Below are 15,886 nucleotides of genomic sequence, written 5' to 3'. Positions count from 1 at the left end.
AGATGTGTCTGGGCCAGGTGGTGGCACACGCCTTTAATCCCAGCACCTGGGAGGCAAAGGCAGGCAGATCTCCGAGTCTGAGATCAGCCTGGTCTACAGAGTTCCTAGACAGCCAAAGCTACACAGAGAAACCCTGTCCCAGAAGAACAGAGGTAAAACAGGACATGCAGGGTACGGGGAGTTAGGAGGAAGAGAAGGTGGAAGGAAGATGGAGGCCTGGCCTGGACAGACAGGAGACAGGACAGGGCCTTGGCTCCCGTGTCTGGTTGACTCATCTTCCCTTTCATGAGAAGGGCTTCTGTGCACTTGTCATCCCAGACCCTCCGCACCGCAGCCTCGCTGCCTCTTCCCTCGGCACACACTCTCTCTCCCTTCCCCACTCCGAGCCAGGCACAGGAAGATGTCCGACAGCAGCTTCGGGAATTCGAGGAAACCAAGAAGCAGATTGAAGAAGATGAGGACAGAGAGATCCAAGACATCAAGACCAAGTATGAGAGAAAGCTTCGAGATGAGAAGGAGTCCAACCTCCGGCTCAGGGGAGAAACAGGAATCATGAGGAAGAAGGTGAGGGCTGCTCCCTGGTGACCCAGGGGTGTGCCCTGCAAGCATCCCAGAGGAGGCTGGGGGCAAGTGGACAGACAGCCCTGGGTGACCACACAGAGGTCCCACCTTCAGGATCCTCAGAAAGGACCACATCCGGCTCCCCCTCCTCTTTGGGGTAACATGATATTGGAACTTACCATGTATCCCAGGCTGGCTTAGATCTCACTGCAACACCCATTCTGTCCTCAAACTCGTGATCCTCCTGCCTCATCCACCCAGGTGCTAGGATTACAGGAGTGTACCATCACACCTGACCCTTTTCTTCCTGCTCATGGACTTCCTGTGCACAGGAAGATGCTCTGAGCTTTCTTTTCCAGGCAAATGGGATCTGGAAGTGGCAATGTTACAAAGACAAGCTGGGCAGCAGCCCGGCCTGCAGATGCCTCGGCCCAGGAGGTTCCCACTCAGAGACCTCTGTTTAGCAGAGTGGTGGGAAGTGTAAGATGCTCTAACTGCAAGATGAGGCAGCTGTTTGGTTCACTGATGCTGAGAGAGGAAGGACACCATTCACAGATCCCCATAGAAGCCTTCATTCCCTCTAAAACGGTTAACCACAGAGAAGCTAAGTCCAAAGCAAGCCCACTAGGAATTATAGCTTCCTATTTTAAATCGCCCTGTTTGGAGACTCCCACAACAACCAGGCTTTCCCTCCCTGGACATGGCTACTGTGGCTCATCAATTAGAGCCTATCTCTGTGACCTTGGCCAACTCCCGAGGTCAGTATGGGCTTGGAGGAAAGCAGGTCTCTAAAGCATCCTATAACAGACTGCGCTCTCTCTCTCTCTCTCTCTCTCTCTCTCTCTCTCTCTCTCTCTCTCTCTCCTGCAGGAAATAGCCTGGTTCTTAACCTGTGGGTCACAACCCCAAAGGGGTCACATATCAGATACACTGTATATTGATATTTACGTTACATTTTCTAACAGTAGCAAAATTACAGTTATAAAGTAACAACAAAGTAGTCTCATGGTTGAGGGTCCCCACAACATGAGGATTAAAGAGCTGCAGCGTTAGGAAGGTGAGAACCTTCAGTAGATCTGGACATCATTACAGTGGATAGATAGTCCATCACTCGTTTGACCTGGGAAAAGACTGTTCCAAATTCTCGAAAAACCCACTCTCTGGAACAAACAGTCTAAGCATGACAGTGTGTCCCTGTGATCCCAGGACTTAGGCGCTAAGGCAGGAAGATCACTGTGTTCAAGGCCAGTCTGGCTCCATAGGAAGAGCTTGTCTCCTTACAGCAAGAGATAAAGTAGCTGTGAAGAAGGGAGGTGTGTGTCAGAACTGGGACGGAAGTAGCAGAGGGTGGTGGAGGGGTGGATACGGCCATGGTACATTGTACACAAGTATGAGATTTTTCAAGTATGGGGGGTTTACTCCTCAATCTACGAGATGGTTATCCCCACAGGGGGAAAAAAAACAGTGATAACAAAACCCACTCTCCAGAGCCCACGGGTGTTGACTGATGGGGCTCCTTTGTTCCTGGAGGAGGGCCAGCTGCATCCGCAGTTGAGGTAGGGCGTGGGGGTCAGCTCAGAGGCCCCAGGGGTCCTCACTGTTGCTGTCCGCCTCCTCAGTTCAGCAGCCTGCAGAAGGAGATCGAAGAGCGCACAAATGACATCGAACTCCTCAAAACAGAGCAGGTGAAGCTGCAGGGGGTCATCAAGTCCCTGGAGAAGGACATCCAAGGACTCAAGAGAGAGATCCAGGAGAGGGATGAGACCATTCAAGACAAGGTGAGAGCTACTCACTGGCCTTCCCAGCCACCGCCCAGAGGGACCCAGAGCTGGAAAGGGTTCATTTACCCAACTTGGTGGAGGAAGAGCAGTATCCAAAGTGCCCATTGTGTGTTTGGCATGGGGATCGTGAGTGCCAATGAACCACACTCGCCTCCACCGACAACCCCGGAGTTGTGTCTCATGAAGCCAAGTTCTATGAGGCTGAGTTTACTGACGATCGTTTCGGTTTGTAGGGGACAGACGTCAGATGAGAACCTAGGTCAGCTGGCTCCCAGATGGCTCTCCACTGAGCCGGGCATCCTGGCATCGGCCACTTTATGGGCTGAGGGTAAAATTCGCCTGTCACACTGCCCACATGGTATTGCCAGTCAGAAGGGGAGGATAGCCCAAGGAGAAAGAAATGCCTTTGTGCAGAATAATCAGCCAACAGGCACCTGTTTCTGAGGACACACCACCTCAACATCCAGGATTCGCTATCCTCCTGAGCGAACCCAGCCTCCATTACCACGTCTCCATCCACTCTGCTTCTTTGCAGAATTCTCCTGTGACCACACGTGGGCATCAGCATCCGAGAAGTAGGTCCTGGCACAGGCCCCTCTGCTGGCCTGGTACCGTGCATTAGGCAATTTCTCAAAGCTGTCCTGTTCTTTCCTCGGAAATGGGGGTTGTAAGATTTTTGACAGCTAGTGCCTACATGGTGCACATGCACAGGAAATCTTGTATGTGGTCTGGGCTTTGGAGATGAGGCAGGGCTCTCTTCAGAATCTCAAAGAGGAAACTGGCAAGAAAGAGACCAAGCATTCCTAATGCAGAAAGTCGTAACCCCCTGTTAAGCTAGAGACCTTCCCCCTTCCCAGCCCTGGTCCGCAGCAGCAAGTATAGGTAGGTCATTGTCCTTTCTATTGCTGCAAGGAAGCCCCATGACCAAAAGTAATTTGGGGAGGAAAGAATGTATTTAGCTTACACTTCCACACTGTAGTTCATCACTGAAGGAAGGCAGGAACTTAAATAGAACAGGAACCTGAAGGCAGAAGCTCAGAACCAGAGGCCATGGAGGGATGCTGCTTACTGGCTTGCTCCTCATGGCTTGCTCAGCCTACTTTCTTAAAGAACCCACAACGACCAGCCCAGGGATAGCCCCACCCACAGTGGGCTGGTCTCCATCAATCACTAATTAAGAAAATGCCCTACAGGTTTTCCTAAAGCCTAACCTTATGGGGACATTTTCTTAATTGAGGTTCCTTCCTCTCAGATAATGTTAGCTTCTATCAAGCTGACATAAAACTAGCCAGCACAAGGGCTGGAGAGATGGCTCAGCAGTTAAGAGCACTGCCTGCTCTTCCAGAGGTCCTGAGTTCAATTCCCAGCAACCATCTGTAATGGGATCTGATTCCCTCTTCTGGCGTATCTGAAGACAGCAACAGTGTACTCACACACAATAAATACATCTTTAAAAAGAAAATAGCCAGCACAGTTATTCCCCCACTGAAAATCCCTCCAGTAGCTTCCCATGGTCCACAGCAGAGGTTGGCAAACTTTGTGTATAAAGGATTAGATGGTAGATATTTCCTAGGCCATAAATTCTCTGTCTTCACTAATCAGCTCTGGGTACCACATATGAAGACACCCAGAAACAAAATAGACACAAATGTACTAGGCCATGAAATGGACAAAACCAGACATCAGGCCCAAGTTTGGCTCACAGACTGAGCTTGTCCGTTCCTGGCCTCCCGGATGACCTCTGAACTCTCTGCACCAACAGGCAAAAGCCTTGCCCTCCTCCCCTTCTTCCCCAGCCTCATTTCTCACTTCCCTGGGAACCAGCACATCACACTGAAACAGGTTGCTCCCCTGCTGCAGCAGTATAGACCCCCACGATGCCTGTGTCCCCCACCCCCACCCCCGTGCATCACACATCCCATTCTGAGATTGTATTTACATGTATGTCTGCCCCTCCAGTCAGTGTTGTTTGCCTTAAGGATGGGGGACTGTGTCAATTCTCAGAGCTGTGACAGGAAAATGTCACCCAGTCTGGACTTGTCTGATAGACCCCTGCTCCACCTCCATCAGATGTGGTCCAGACAGACAGATGTGTTGCTATCCTCTTAGGGTCAGGAATGGCACAGGGTCCAACAAGAGGGTTGGTCTCTGACCCCAATGTGGGGGAAAGTCAGCTGGAAAAGACTGGAGGACCCTCCAAAAGCTAGATGCTAGAAGATGAACACCCACAGTGTCTGTGTCTCCATCCCTAAGGCAGGGATGGTCAGGAGGCTGGGCTCATCTGAGCCTTTCAGCCACAGAGCCCTAAGTGTGCTCTCCCCCACTCCCAGAGGGCTCAGTGTGTGTGAACCTCTTATAGTGCAGCCAGCCTACTCCATAGAAAGTGTCCCAGGAGAGCCAGGAAGAGAGCTGCCAATCTGACTTAGCCTTGGCAGCCGCACGGCATCCTGCCCACTTCTTTGGGTTTCCAGCGAGTCGAGTCTTGCACCCAGTGAGATACAAGCGGGGAGAACTGATTCTGTTTGCTGGCAGAGATACGCCAAGGCCATGAGGCAAAAGAACTACAGTGTGGGATAAAAGACGATGTCTTTTACAACCTACACAAAAGGGAGTGAATTCCAGTAGAGTCCCAGCAGCGGCCTGTACCAGGCTGGGGCCACTGTATCCTCGGCCAGCAGTCTGTCCCATGTGCCAGGGCCTTGTGACATCAGTCACTTCCCTTTCTCTCTCACCTGACTTCCAGGAGAAGCGGATTTATGACCTGAAGAAGAAGAACCAAGAGCTAGAGAAATTCAAGTTTGTCCTCGACTACAAAATAAAGGAGCTGAAGAAGCAAATAGAGCCCAGGGAGAACGAGATCAAAGTGATGAAGGAACAGATCCAGGAGGTAAGGGGGGGGAGGGGACGTGGCTCACACACCCTGCCCTTCAGGACCTCTGTTCCCTCTAACCCTGTCACTCACTGGCTCAGGGGCAGCGAGACAGGATGCCTTACACAGCCAAAGCATCCGAGGCTTGCAGCTCCCCAGAGCAAGTTAGATGGGGATTTGGCCTGTGCTAAGGCTGTAATGGAAGTAGGGAGTGGGGGTATAATCTTGTTGCAGTGGTAAATGGGAGCTGCAGCTGTTAAATATTCGGCCACTAGGGGGCAGTATGTACTTAGTCTAAAGGTGCTCTTGCCTCCAAGCACTGAGCCTCAAACACGGATATTGCTAGGGGGCCCGGGTCAGGGTCTGGTGTTTGGACTTCTGACAGGAAATCAGAAGTCTTCAATGGCTCTTCAGCCCAAGAGTGGAACAGTTAAGAATCTGTTCTGGGGAACAAACAGGACAAAGGAGAGATTAGAAGTCGGGCTGGTTGGATGTAAGGATTTCTAGAGTCCAGCTGTCCGGATGTGTGCCTTTTAGCCCCAGGCTCCCGTACATTTTCTTAGTGACATTCTGTTTACCTGTCAGCCTCCCACTAGGGACAAGACACCTAGGACTTGGGGGCCATGATGACCTAAAATTGAATTGTTGCTATTTTCCACCAGAATCACTCTTGATTTTTCCCCTCCCCTTCTATCATTTGTTTCTTGGTCAAAAGCAAATTTAAAAGCCTTTCCTAATTCTACCCTTGACTTAACTCCCAGGTCTGAAAGTGACGCCGACACCGAGCCAGTCAGATCTTTACACCCAATGCTGTCGCCTTCCATAAGCCTCTGCCATAGCTTCTTTAGAAAGAAAAACACGGATTGAAATCTATTTTACTTAGGGCATGGGGTACACTTACCACAGCACCTTGTGTGGAGGGCCCAAGAGAACTGCAAGAGTCATCTGGGCTAGCCTCTGCCTACAGAGCCATCTCAGCACCCCCTCTACCATCTCTTGTCTGGACCTGACTCAGGCCTCGGCCTGGCCTCCACATGGAGTGAACTCCTTGGTGCTGTCCTATCCCACTAAAATAAAATGCAAGGGCTCTGCGAATCTCTCTTGCCTCCCTCTGCTGCTCCAGCACCAGCTTGTTGACAGCTCAGAAAAAAAGCCAGGCTTCTCTCATTTTAGGATCTCTGCGGTAGGGTTCCCCCCTGGCTGGAAGACTGTCCCCTGGATCATCTTGGGACCAGTTTTTCATCTTCCCTGTCTCAGCTTAGATGTCACCTCTTCAAAGACTCCTTCCCTGACCCCGTGTACAAAGCAGGACCCCACCCTCCCTTCTGTTTTCTGGAGCTGTAGGGGCTGAGTGAGTTTGGCAGTTGTCAGCACCTTTACTCGTCTAGATGCCCGTGGGCTATGGTGGTGCCGGTGTGCCCGGCAATGCCCCTGCTCCAAGAGGCTCAGCCAAGAAGTCAAGCAGAGATCAGCCTGGGGAGGGAGATCTAGAGGGGATTGTATTGATTCCCCCCCACCCCCGACATGGCGTCAGCACAGTGTTCTTTGTGCCCCCAGCTGACTACGGGAGGTTCTTGGAACCTCCTGCCATGTACTGGTAACCCTTCAGGGACAAGGAATGGCAACCGTCTTTGACCTTTCAGTAGCAAACTATCTTAGCCTGGCAACTTTCAAACAACCAAAAGCTTTTTCAGTATCCTAGGGGCTAAAAGTCGAGGATCAGGGCATCAGGAGGTGCAGGGGGCGAGGGGTTCTATATCTCTATATCTCGTAGTGACTTCCGTGTGGCCTCACACTGAGGGACTGTGAGAGGCTCCTCCGGGCCTCTTTCATGCAGGTATTTGTAGGGGCTCTACCTTAAGATCTTCCTATCAACACACCTGTGGGATCATTCACTGTCCCTGAGTGACGGGGACTGAACTTAACCTTGATTCTAATCAGGGAATGTCTTTGTTTGGGGGAGGAGGGCAGGGGCCTTCCTGGCTAACCCTTTTACACACACACACACACACACACACACACACACACACACACACTCATACACAATGCTCACTCCTTATTCCAGTGGCTCAGGGCTGTTATCTGGACCTGGTTCTTTGCAGGAATCTCTTTGGGTGAGCCTTTCCTCTGGGGGGGTTATTGACACATTCAGAAATTCTCATTGCTTGTCTCTGGTGATGTTCCTCAAGTTCTAGGCTTGTGTTCCTCAGTGAGTGAACATAAAGCCAGCCTTGACTGGGACACCCTGCTTCATAGCCGCTTCTCTGGCTTCCCCGTGGAGCAAAAGAGTCTCGTCCAGGGTCCCAGTGGCTTCCCTTTCAATTTGGTTATTTGTTCATCTAGGGCAGGGTTTCTCAGCACTGTGTTCTGGGGTGGCTGATTCTCTGCTGTGGGGATGGGAGGGGCCGTCCTGTGAGCTGTCCAGAGCTTTAGCACCAACATTTGTCTCCCCCATTTGATGCTAGAAGCATTAGAAGCATCCCCCTGCCTAGACTGTTATGACCCAAAACCTCTCCAGACGCTGCCAGATATCCACCAGGGGAACAAATGGCTTCTTCCACCCTCCCGCCCCTCCCCACGGAGAATAACACAGGAAAGTAGATGAGATGTCCGTGCTGGGCAAGAGATACTCGTTCCCACCTTCCAGGCTCGCCTTCTGGGCTTTCCAGCCAGGCGCTCACACTTTACATATTTTACGGTTTATATTTATAATCCTTGAAGTAATGTGAGGCTCCGCCCGCGGAGGCAAGAGCGAGGGTGAAGAATGCAGCCACTTCCATCCTGGCCCAGTCTGTGAGAAGAGGTTGGCTGTGCCACTCAGACGTGACCTCAGGGGCCCTGAATATCAGGGGCATGCTTTGTCACTTCCAACTGCCATTTCCCTGTAATAGGACGTCTTTCTTCCCTGGAGAAGCCTGTCTCCTGGCTTTCTCTCTTCTGATAGGATCTCTATGTAGATCCACCTCGGAGATACCAGTCACTACTGCTGGTGACATTCCTCGGTGTGGTGGACCCCTCAGCTTGCCTCCAGTGCTATGCCATCTTACAGTCATCGGGACCAATGCCACAGAGATGCACCAGGCTAGCCCCACCACCCCCACCAACCTCGCCACCCTTGTCACCAGTCCTGTGTAGACAGGCTATGTCCACCTGCTGTTCCCTTGCCTACTTTGTCCTCCAATACATTTCCTTCAGCATTCAGCCAGAGTGCCCCTTCCTACGGCAGGCTCCTGCTCAAGTCCCTTGTGTACACGGGGCACCTTCTGCCTCTACCACAGACGGCATTCAATCCATTTCATATCAGCTTCTGACTCAGTTCTCTCATCCGTTTAGACTGGAGGCTTCCAGGATGTGGAAACTACCTCTACATCAGTTGTGTTCCTAAGCCTCCCACAGTTCTCATGGCTTTAAAAACAATTATTTAGTTGTATATGTTTTATGTAACAGTATTTTCCTTGCATGTAAATATGTGTAACACATGTGTGCCTGTCTCCCACGGAGGCCAGAAAGGGGCATCAGATCCGCTAGAACTGGAGTTACGGAGAGTTGTGAACCACCATGTTGGTGCTGGGAACAGAACCCAGGTCCTCTGTCGTACCAGCAAGTGCTCTTAACCACCAAACGGCCTCCCCAGTCCCAATGGTGCTCATTCTTGCTTTAGCTGCTGCAAAGCCCCGTTCTCCTATGTTTCCTATTCGAGAAGGCTCTGCAGACATGGCCTGGTTATCTTGCCACGCCTCTTCCAGAGACGGACAGTTCCTACTTCCCCTCCCACCCCTCGATCTCCTCACTTTTGCTCACCACACATGCCTGCCCTTCCTTCCTTCATTAGATGCTCACAAAGTCCATCCAGATGCCAGGCATCGCCTCACAGGGCTCTTCTTTCTAGTAAAATGCCTCCTGTTAATCACGAGGCATTCCTCTGTGTCCAGAACACAGGAGCAGCTTCTTTGGCCCTTCTCAGACCTTCCAGAGGTAGACAGGAACCTAAAAACGTGATGACAGAATGGGGGTTGTCCTTCCACCTACCTCACCACCACACACCAAACAATGAACTGTCCAGTCCCCTAAAACCAGCCAGTGAGCCCCCAAAGTGCCACAGGAGCACTAGTGCCCGTCAGATCGGAAGTGTCCATCAAACATCACCCTATGCTGTGCGCAGGAACTGGGTTTCTCCACAGCCAGTCTCATCTGAACCAGATGTGCCCTGGGGAAGACAGATTTAACAAGGGACAGGCTTTCAGATGCTCGCTGGTGTCTCCTGCCATCCCTTTGATTAGGGGATAGCCCTCGATTTTACTCTTTTGGCCCTTAGATGATCAGACTCTGTCCCCAGCTTGTCTCCGCTTTATGCTCTAGATTGAAGATGCCCACATACCACTCTGGTTCCTCAAAACGCTCTAATTTAGAAACAACTTTCTGTTTCGAACAGTTATGGACCCGAGGGCCAGCTCCACTCAATACACCCTCCCAAATCAGGTGAGGGAGGTACTTCTCTAGAGACACCTGTCTTAAGCAGAAGAATTCAGGATTTAGAGCAACTGAATTAGGAAAAAAAATGCAAGAAAGGAGCAAGCTTCACAGTTAAGGGAAGGGCAGGTGACTAAGAAGAGAACTTTTCGACCTGGCCACGGACATGTGCAGGACTCCGGGTGGACTCCAGGGGGCGTGCTATCAGAGGGGTGCTTTTAGGACTAGAGTAAGGAGAGAGGTCTCATTCCCAGCACATCAGACTGTGGTTGTCAGGAGTTTGTGGTTTTTGCTCCTGACTTCCCCGTTCGTGCCTCCATCCCCTGGTTCTCTCTCTACAGATGGAAGCCGAGCTGGAGCGTTTCCACAAACAGAACACGCAACTGGAGCTGAACATCACGGAACTGTTGCAGAAACTGAGAGCCACGGATCAGGAGATGCGCAAAGAGCAGCAGAAGGTGTGAGGATTTCAGAGTCTGGCGGCGCGTGGACTCGGGATCTGGCACCTGCCGGCAGCGGGCAGCTGGCTCCCCGAGACAGAGCCAGCCATTGCTAAGAAACACTTCCCATTTTAACTCACGCCCCTGCCCACAGGCCTGTCTGGTTCCATGTACAGATTTACACGTCCCAGTTCATCTGAGACTATAAAACAACTTGGGTGTAGGGAGGAGGAAGGCCAGAGTGCTGGTCTTACAGGAAGGAATGCCCTTAGCCTTGGGTTTGTTTGACCTGGAGAAGAACATGATTTACAAGTTCATTTGTACTTAGTGGTTTGGAGCTCTGGCCACCTCAAAATTGCTGATGTGAGGAGAACCTTAGAGACCATCCACCTCAGTCTTGTTTACTTCCTGCGTATACGTGTGTGCATGTGTGTATGTGTGCATGGGTGTGTATGTGTGCGTGTGCATGGGTGTGTGCATGTGTGTGTGTGTGTGTGTGTGTGTGTGTGTGTGTGTGTGTGTGTGTCGATGCCCATGTGCAGAGGTCAGAGGAGGAAGTCAGGTTATCTGTTCTCTCACTCTCCACCTTATCTCCTTGAGACAGAGTCTGTCACTCAGCTTGGAGCTGTCATTTTCTTCAGCTACACTGGCTGGCCAGGGACCCCAGTGACCCTCCCATATCCACTTCCCCCAGTGCTGGGGTTTTGGTGTGTGCAACCACACCCACCTGCCATTTATCTGGATCCTGGACTCTAACCCCAAGTCCTCATGCTTGCACACAGAGCACTCTTACACGCTGAGCCATCTCTCTGCCTCCCTACATGTTTTGAGACGGTACCTCACTCTGTAGCCCAGGCTGGCCTGAAACTGACCGTGCAGCCCAAGCTTGCCTGGGAATCTCAACCCCGTCTTGGCCTCCCAAGTGCTGTGATCATGGGTGTGTGCTACCACAACTGGCCCATTCCAGTCTTTCTGTGTCGTAAATAATAGTGAATCAGGCAGAGAAATGAGAGGGGAAACCCCACCGGGTACCCATGGCTGGTCTCACTCTGAACCTGCCCGGGGCACCCTGGTCCTCTGGCTCCCTGCTAGGGTGCAGCTGTGTATTCTTCCCACAGGCCACTGAGATGGTTTTCAAACCAGACTGGACTTCCCCACTGCCCACATCGAACACTGGTGGTATACACCGCCAAAGCTGCAGAGCCACACATGAGGAGAGGGTGTGGCCCCACCCTTTGCAAGCTGAGAGAGCCAATAAGTGATAAGTGATTTGAGCCTATGCATAAAATATGTAGAGATAGAAATATATATATAGAGAGAAATTCTATATATAAACACACACACACACACACACACACACACACACACACACACGGAAAGTCAACAAAAGGCTACAAGAGAGAGAAAGGAGATGCCCTCTTGGGTAAGGGTAAGGGAAGGTAGCTGTCAGAAAGCATGGCTGAAGATGGAGAGAGAGTCCGCCTACAGCAATCTGTAGGGGGTTCGCATCTGGACACGGCAGTGCTCCTGACTGTCGGGAACACTCACTGGTGAGGTCCTAAGGGGCACAGGGCAGCCCTGCATAAGAATCTGTGAGACAGAATGATATATTTTTCTTGGCGCTAAAGGAAAGTGTGGCCACATGACTTCCCTTTCATCTTATAATCCTGAGGCCTTTAAAGGAATCCAGAGCAATGGGGGTGCCACGTGTGTGGTCTGTCTTCTTGGCCGCTGTTCAGGCAGGGTACCCAGCCCAGGCAGGCGCACCAGTGTTTCAGAATTGCTGTCTCTGGGCTGGCTGCCCATCTAGGTTTCTGTGCCCAGGGTGGGCCCCAACAGTCAGGTGTCAGTCCCAGATGAGGACACGCTGGACCCTCTCTCATTAACCTCTGACTGAAGCACGCCATGCTGTCCCAAGGGTAAATGTCTGATTTCAGGAAAGGGACCTGGAAGCACTGGTCCGGCGGTTTAAGACAGACCTTCACAACTGTGTGGCATACATCCAGGAGCCCCGGCTGCTGAAGGAGAAGATCCGTGGTCTCTTTGAGAAGTATGTGCAGCGGGCAGACATGGTGAGCTCTGAGTGCCCCGCCCTTGCCCTCCCACAGTGCCCCGCGCTGGGCTTCACGGGCCCCCTTCCTTGGCTAAGTGTCTCCGCACATGATACGCCAGGTGGAGATTGCAGGGTTGAACTCGGACCTGCAACAGGAGTACGCTCGCCAGCGGGAGCACCTCGAGAGGAACCTGGCCACGCTCAAGAAGAAAGTGGTCAAGGAGGGCGAGCTGCACCGCACCGACTATGTCCGCATCATGCAGGTACCAGATGCATCCCTTTGCCGCCCGAGACCACCCACGCTCTAGGCTTCCCACATCCAGGGACCCTCAGCTTTCTCATGGCCCCTCCTCTCTGATATCCCGGAGCTCATCCTGGCTGTAACCATGGCCCGGGGCCCACCAAGGAGCCCACCTAGCATCATCATGCCCACTGGTAGCCCTGTTCCTTTTGCCATCCTGCCCCTATCCCTGACAAGCTAGTGTCCTGCCTCGGTCTTCTCCGTTATCCGTGACGCATTCAGGTCCCAGTTCTCCTGACTCCTTTGCTCCTTTCTCTCTTCCGTTTTCAACTCCCGTTTCACCACACAGCCTTGCTGCCTTTTATCCCACCTCCCGGGATGTGTCTGGCCAGCCTCTACCTGCCTCATCTTCCTTTCTGGTGCCTCTGGTCTTAACCTTATCTCTTGGTCCAGATTGAACCACACCCGCAGTGTTGGCAAAGATCTCGAATTTAATGAGCTCCACACACCCAGATCCCAAGACCCTTCAGCAGACAGTTCAAAGAGCCTGGCCCCATTCCTGCCGCCCCACCCAGGCACTTTACTGGGACTGCCCATCGAGATGTTTCTGCTAGATTTCTGTTTGGGTGTCAGTATCATCTGAGGCAATTGATATGAAGTTATATCAAAAGAGAACATCAGAATCACATGGGACACATACTTTTATGGTTACATTTCTTTAACATCCTAATTGAAATACTGGGATGGGAACAGGGTGCAGTTTGGATTGAAACCAGATACTAGGTTGTAGAGTTACACACAGGTAGGCAGAGCACTCAGCAATCCAGGCCACGCCAAGGCACAGCTGGTCTCTCCCCATTTTAAAATCAGCACCCCCTCCCACTACCCATTCAAACCATTTCTATTTGGGACCAGGCAAGAGGAACGGACGTGACTAGTAGGTCCCTTGGTCCCAACAACCACACACAGTCCGGCTAAGAGCCAGGGCTACCTAAAACATGGACTTTGAGCACAGGAAGCCTAGACAAGGAGACCAGAGTGACAGTGGTGTTTGTCAGCTTGTCTCACTGCCGAATGGAGGACCTCAGCTCATAGGCTTGATGGCCCCCAGGGGCTGGTCCGTCTCTCCATGCCAAGCAGGAGTCCAAAGCTAAAGTTAGTTCCAGGAAAGAAGGAAGAAGAGACCAGAGGCTTCTGTAGGAGGCAGATGCTTGCATGAGGGTGCTAGGGCAGATGCCATGTTTCTTCCCCTCCCCCATTCCCTGGAGAATTCTGGGTAGGAACAGACAGCGGAACAAATTCTACCAATGCTCCTATGAGGTGGATCCCAGAAAGTCTTCAGTCTTAAACAGCATTAAAACCCGTATGTTAGCAGGGCATGGTGACCCGCACCTTTAATCCCAACATTCCAGAGGCAGATGCAGGTGGATCTCTAGATTTGAGGCCAGCCTGGTCTACAGAGCTAGTTCAAAAAGAAAAGAAACTGTCTTGAAAAGAAAGAAGGAGGACAGGAGGGAGGGGAGGAGGGAGGAAAGGACAGAGGAAGAAAGCCTTTGTGCTGTGACTTCTGTGGATCTAGAAAAGATAACATCTGGAGACAAGAAGGGAGCCTGGGGGTGGGGCTCTGGGTCCCACCAGCACCACCACATGCACACACAGAGACTTCTTGCTGATTACATCAGGGCTCTGGGTAAGAGTGGCTCTGGCAAACGTTAGAAGGGTCTTCTTTTCTCAAGGGCTAGAGACTGAATCCAGGGTTTCAACCAAGTAAACATTCTATCACCAAGCCACATGGCCAGCCCAGAAGACATTTTAAAAAGAATGTTCTCTTTTAAAGAACTACTGTTCTGGGTGCCGAGACTGTTTTCTTTGATCTTGAGGTTGAGCAAGAGAGCCAGGCCAGAGTCATGGGAGGCTGCAGAGCTATGCATTCGAAGCCTAACTGGAAACTGTATTCTCACCCAGGGTGTAGGAAGAGAGCAGACACAGTGAACGCGCTCCCCTGCTCTTTGGCCAGGAGATTCTGGGCTTCCAGAAACTTCTATTTATCTGTAACATGGGACAAATAACACCTTCCCCAGTGACCGGTGCAGTGACTGGCCAAGACAAGCATCAGCCAGTGGCCTGGTACCGAATTAGGGCCCCAAACTGCCATCTCTTTTTCTTTACCCCAGCAAAGAAATCAGTCTAGAGCCACCGTGGAAGTAAATGAGTCCACAGATTCATCATTCATGGGCCAGGGAGGCCTGTGGCCTGGGGTGGGAAAGAGGAGCACTAGTGATTCCAGATGCACACACCCAGGTACTGGCTAGGAGCCCTGGGTGCCTTAGTACATGGTGGTTAGGAGCTGCCTGTGTGGCTACCGGGACCCCCAACACTTTATTCCATACCGGCTAAGGAAAGCCAGGGCAAGCATGGTAGATAAGCAACTCACTGGAAAACAACCGAGGAAAAAGAATGGGGCCACCATCTCATTTGTATATCCAGATAGGAGCTCAGGGCTTCCTCCACACCATTCCCCAGTATGCTTATACAAACATGGAAACCGGACTTGCTGTACCATGCGAACACCCAGAACACGCACTGTATCCCATCCCTACACATTCCCCAAGGTCGCCTTACGCAATGAGCTGAGTAGCCTCGCCCTCTGAGGGCTCCCGAGGAACATGGACCATTATGTTTATCCAGTGGTGTGGGCCCACGGAGGAAACCTGGTCCTCGAAGTCTCAAAGGAGTGAGGGCCCCAGGGTGGGTGGAGGGTGGCTGAGGGCCAGCTGGGAGAAGCTCCCTGCTTCTAGGCTAAAGCAAGAGGATAGGGTGGGGTTGAGAGTGGGGGTTCCTGAATCCACAGACCTCAGTTTATTGCAGAGCATCTGAGGCAGCATGAGCCCACTGGAATGGCTCCTAGCCCTGGGTCGTGTTGCCAAGAACCGTGGTTCATCCTGAATGTAGGTCAGAGTGCTTCTCAGACACAGTTGTCTCTGTCTTTTAAAGATGGACCCCACTGGCAGAGAATTCTGTCTGGTGAGGCAGGAAACCCTCTCAGGTTAGGGGTAAAAAAAGAGCTGGGAGGGGGAATGTGGCTACGCCAAAAGTAGAGAGGACAAATTGAGATGCCAGGTCAGGCACAGGAGGATGGCAGGAAGAAGAGGGAGGATAACAAGCTGTCTTCTCTGTGCAGGTAGATGATCCTGCTAACAGACACGAGGCTCCCAAGATTGCATTCCTCCTCCCTGGCCAGATTCCCACACAAAGGATCAGCTTCCACATAAAGTCTTTGACCCAGAGCAGCCAGTAGGGGGAGCTATAGTCATTCCCTTTCCTTCTCCAACATCACTTTCAGTAAATTGAGCCAGGACTTCACCTCTCTGTTCCAAAGGCCTAAAGCAGCCCCGGGTTACCTTGTTTCAAAGCCTTCACACAAACACCTTAGTGTCTAAAGAGGGTTCTGGGATTCTCCAAACTTGGAAC

General features: G+C 51.7%; 1 protein-coding gene across 1 annotated transcript in view; it reads left to right on the top strand.

Moving 5' to 3' along the window:
- Positions 1–15,886, top strand: part of CFAP57 (cilia and flagella associated protein 57) — a gene marked incomplete at both ends in the record, with an annotated part of 68,076 nt that overhangs the window by 39,716 nt on the left and 12,474 nt on the right. The window contains 6 exons of the mRNA XM_080921947.1: positions 391–564; positions 2,181–2,339; positions 5,086–5,229; positions 10,023–10,139; positions 12,059–12,193; positions 12,294–12,437. Coding sequence (XP_080778073.1) covers positions 391–564; positions 2,181–2,339; positions 5,086–5,229; positions 10,023–10,139; positions 12,059–12,193; positions 12,294–12,437 — 873 coding nt within the window. The remainder of the gene's footprint in view (positions 1–390; positions 565–2,180; positions 2,340–5,085; positions 5,230–10,022; positions 10,140–12,058; positions 12,194–12,293; positions 12,438–15,886) is intronic.

Source organism: Micromys minutus (genome assembly GCF_963924665.1).
Source record: "Micromys minutus genome assembly, chromosome: 9".
Taxonomy (NCBI): Eukaryota; Metazoa; Chordata; class Mammalia; order Rodentia; family Muridae; genus Micromys; species Micromys minutus.
This window is presented reverse-complemented; position numbering and strand designations above follow the sequence as displayed.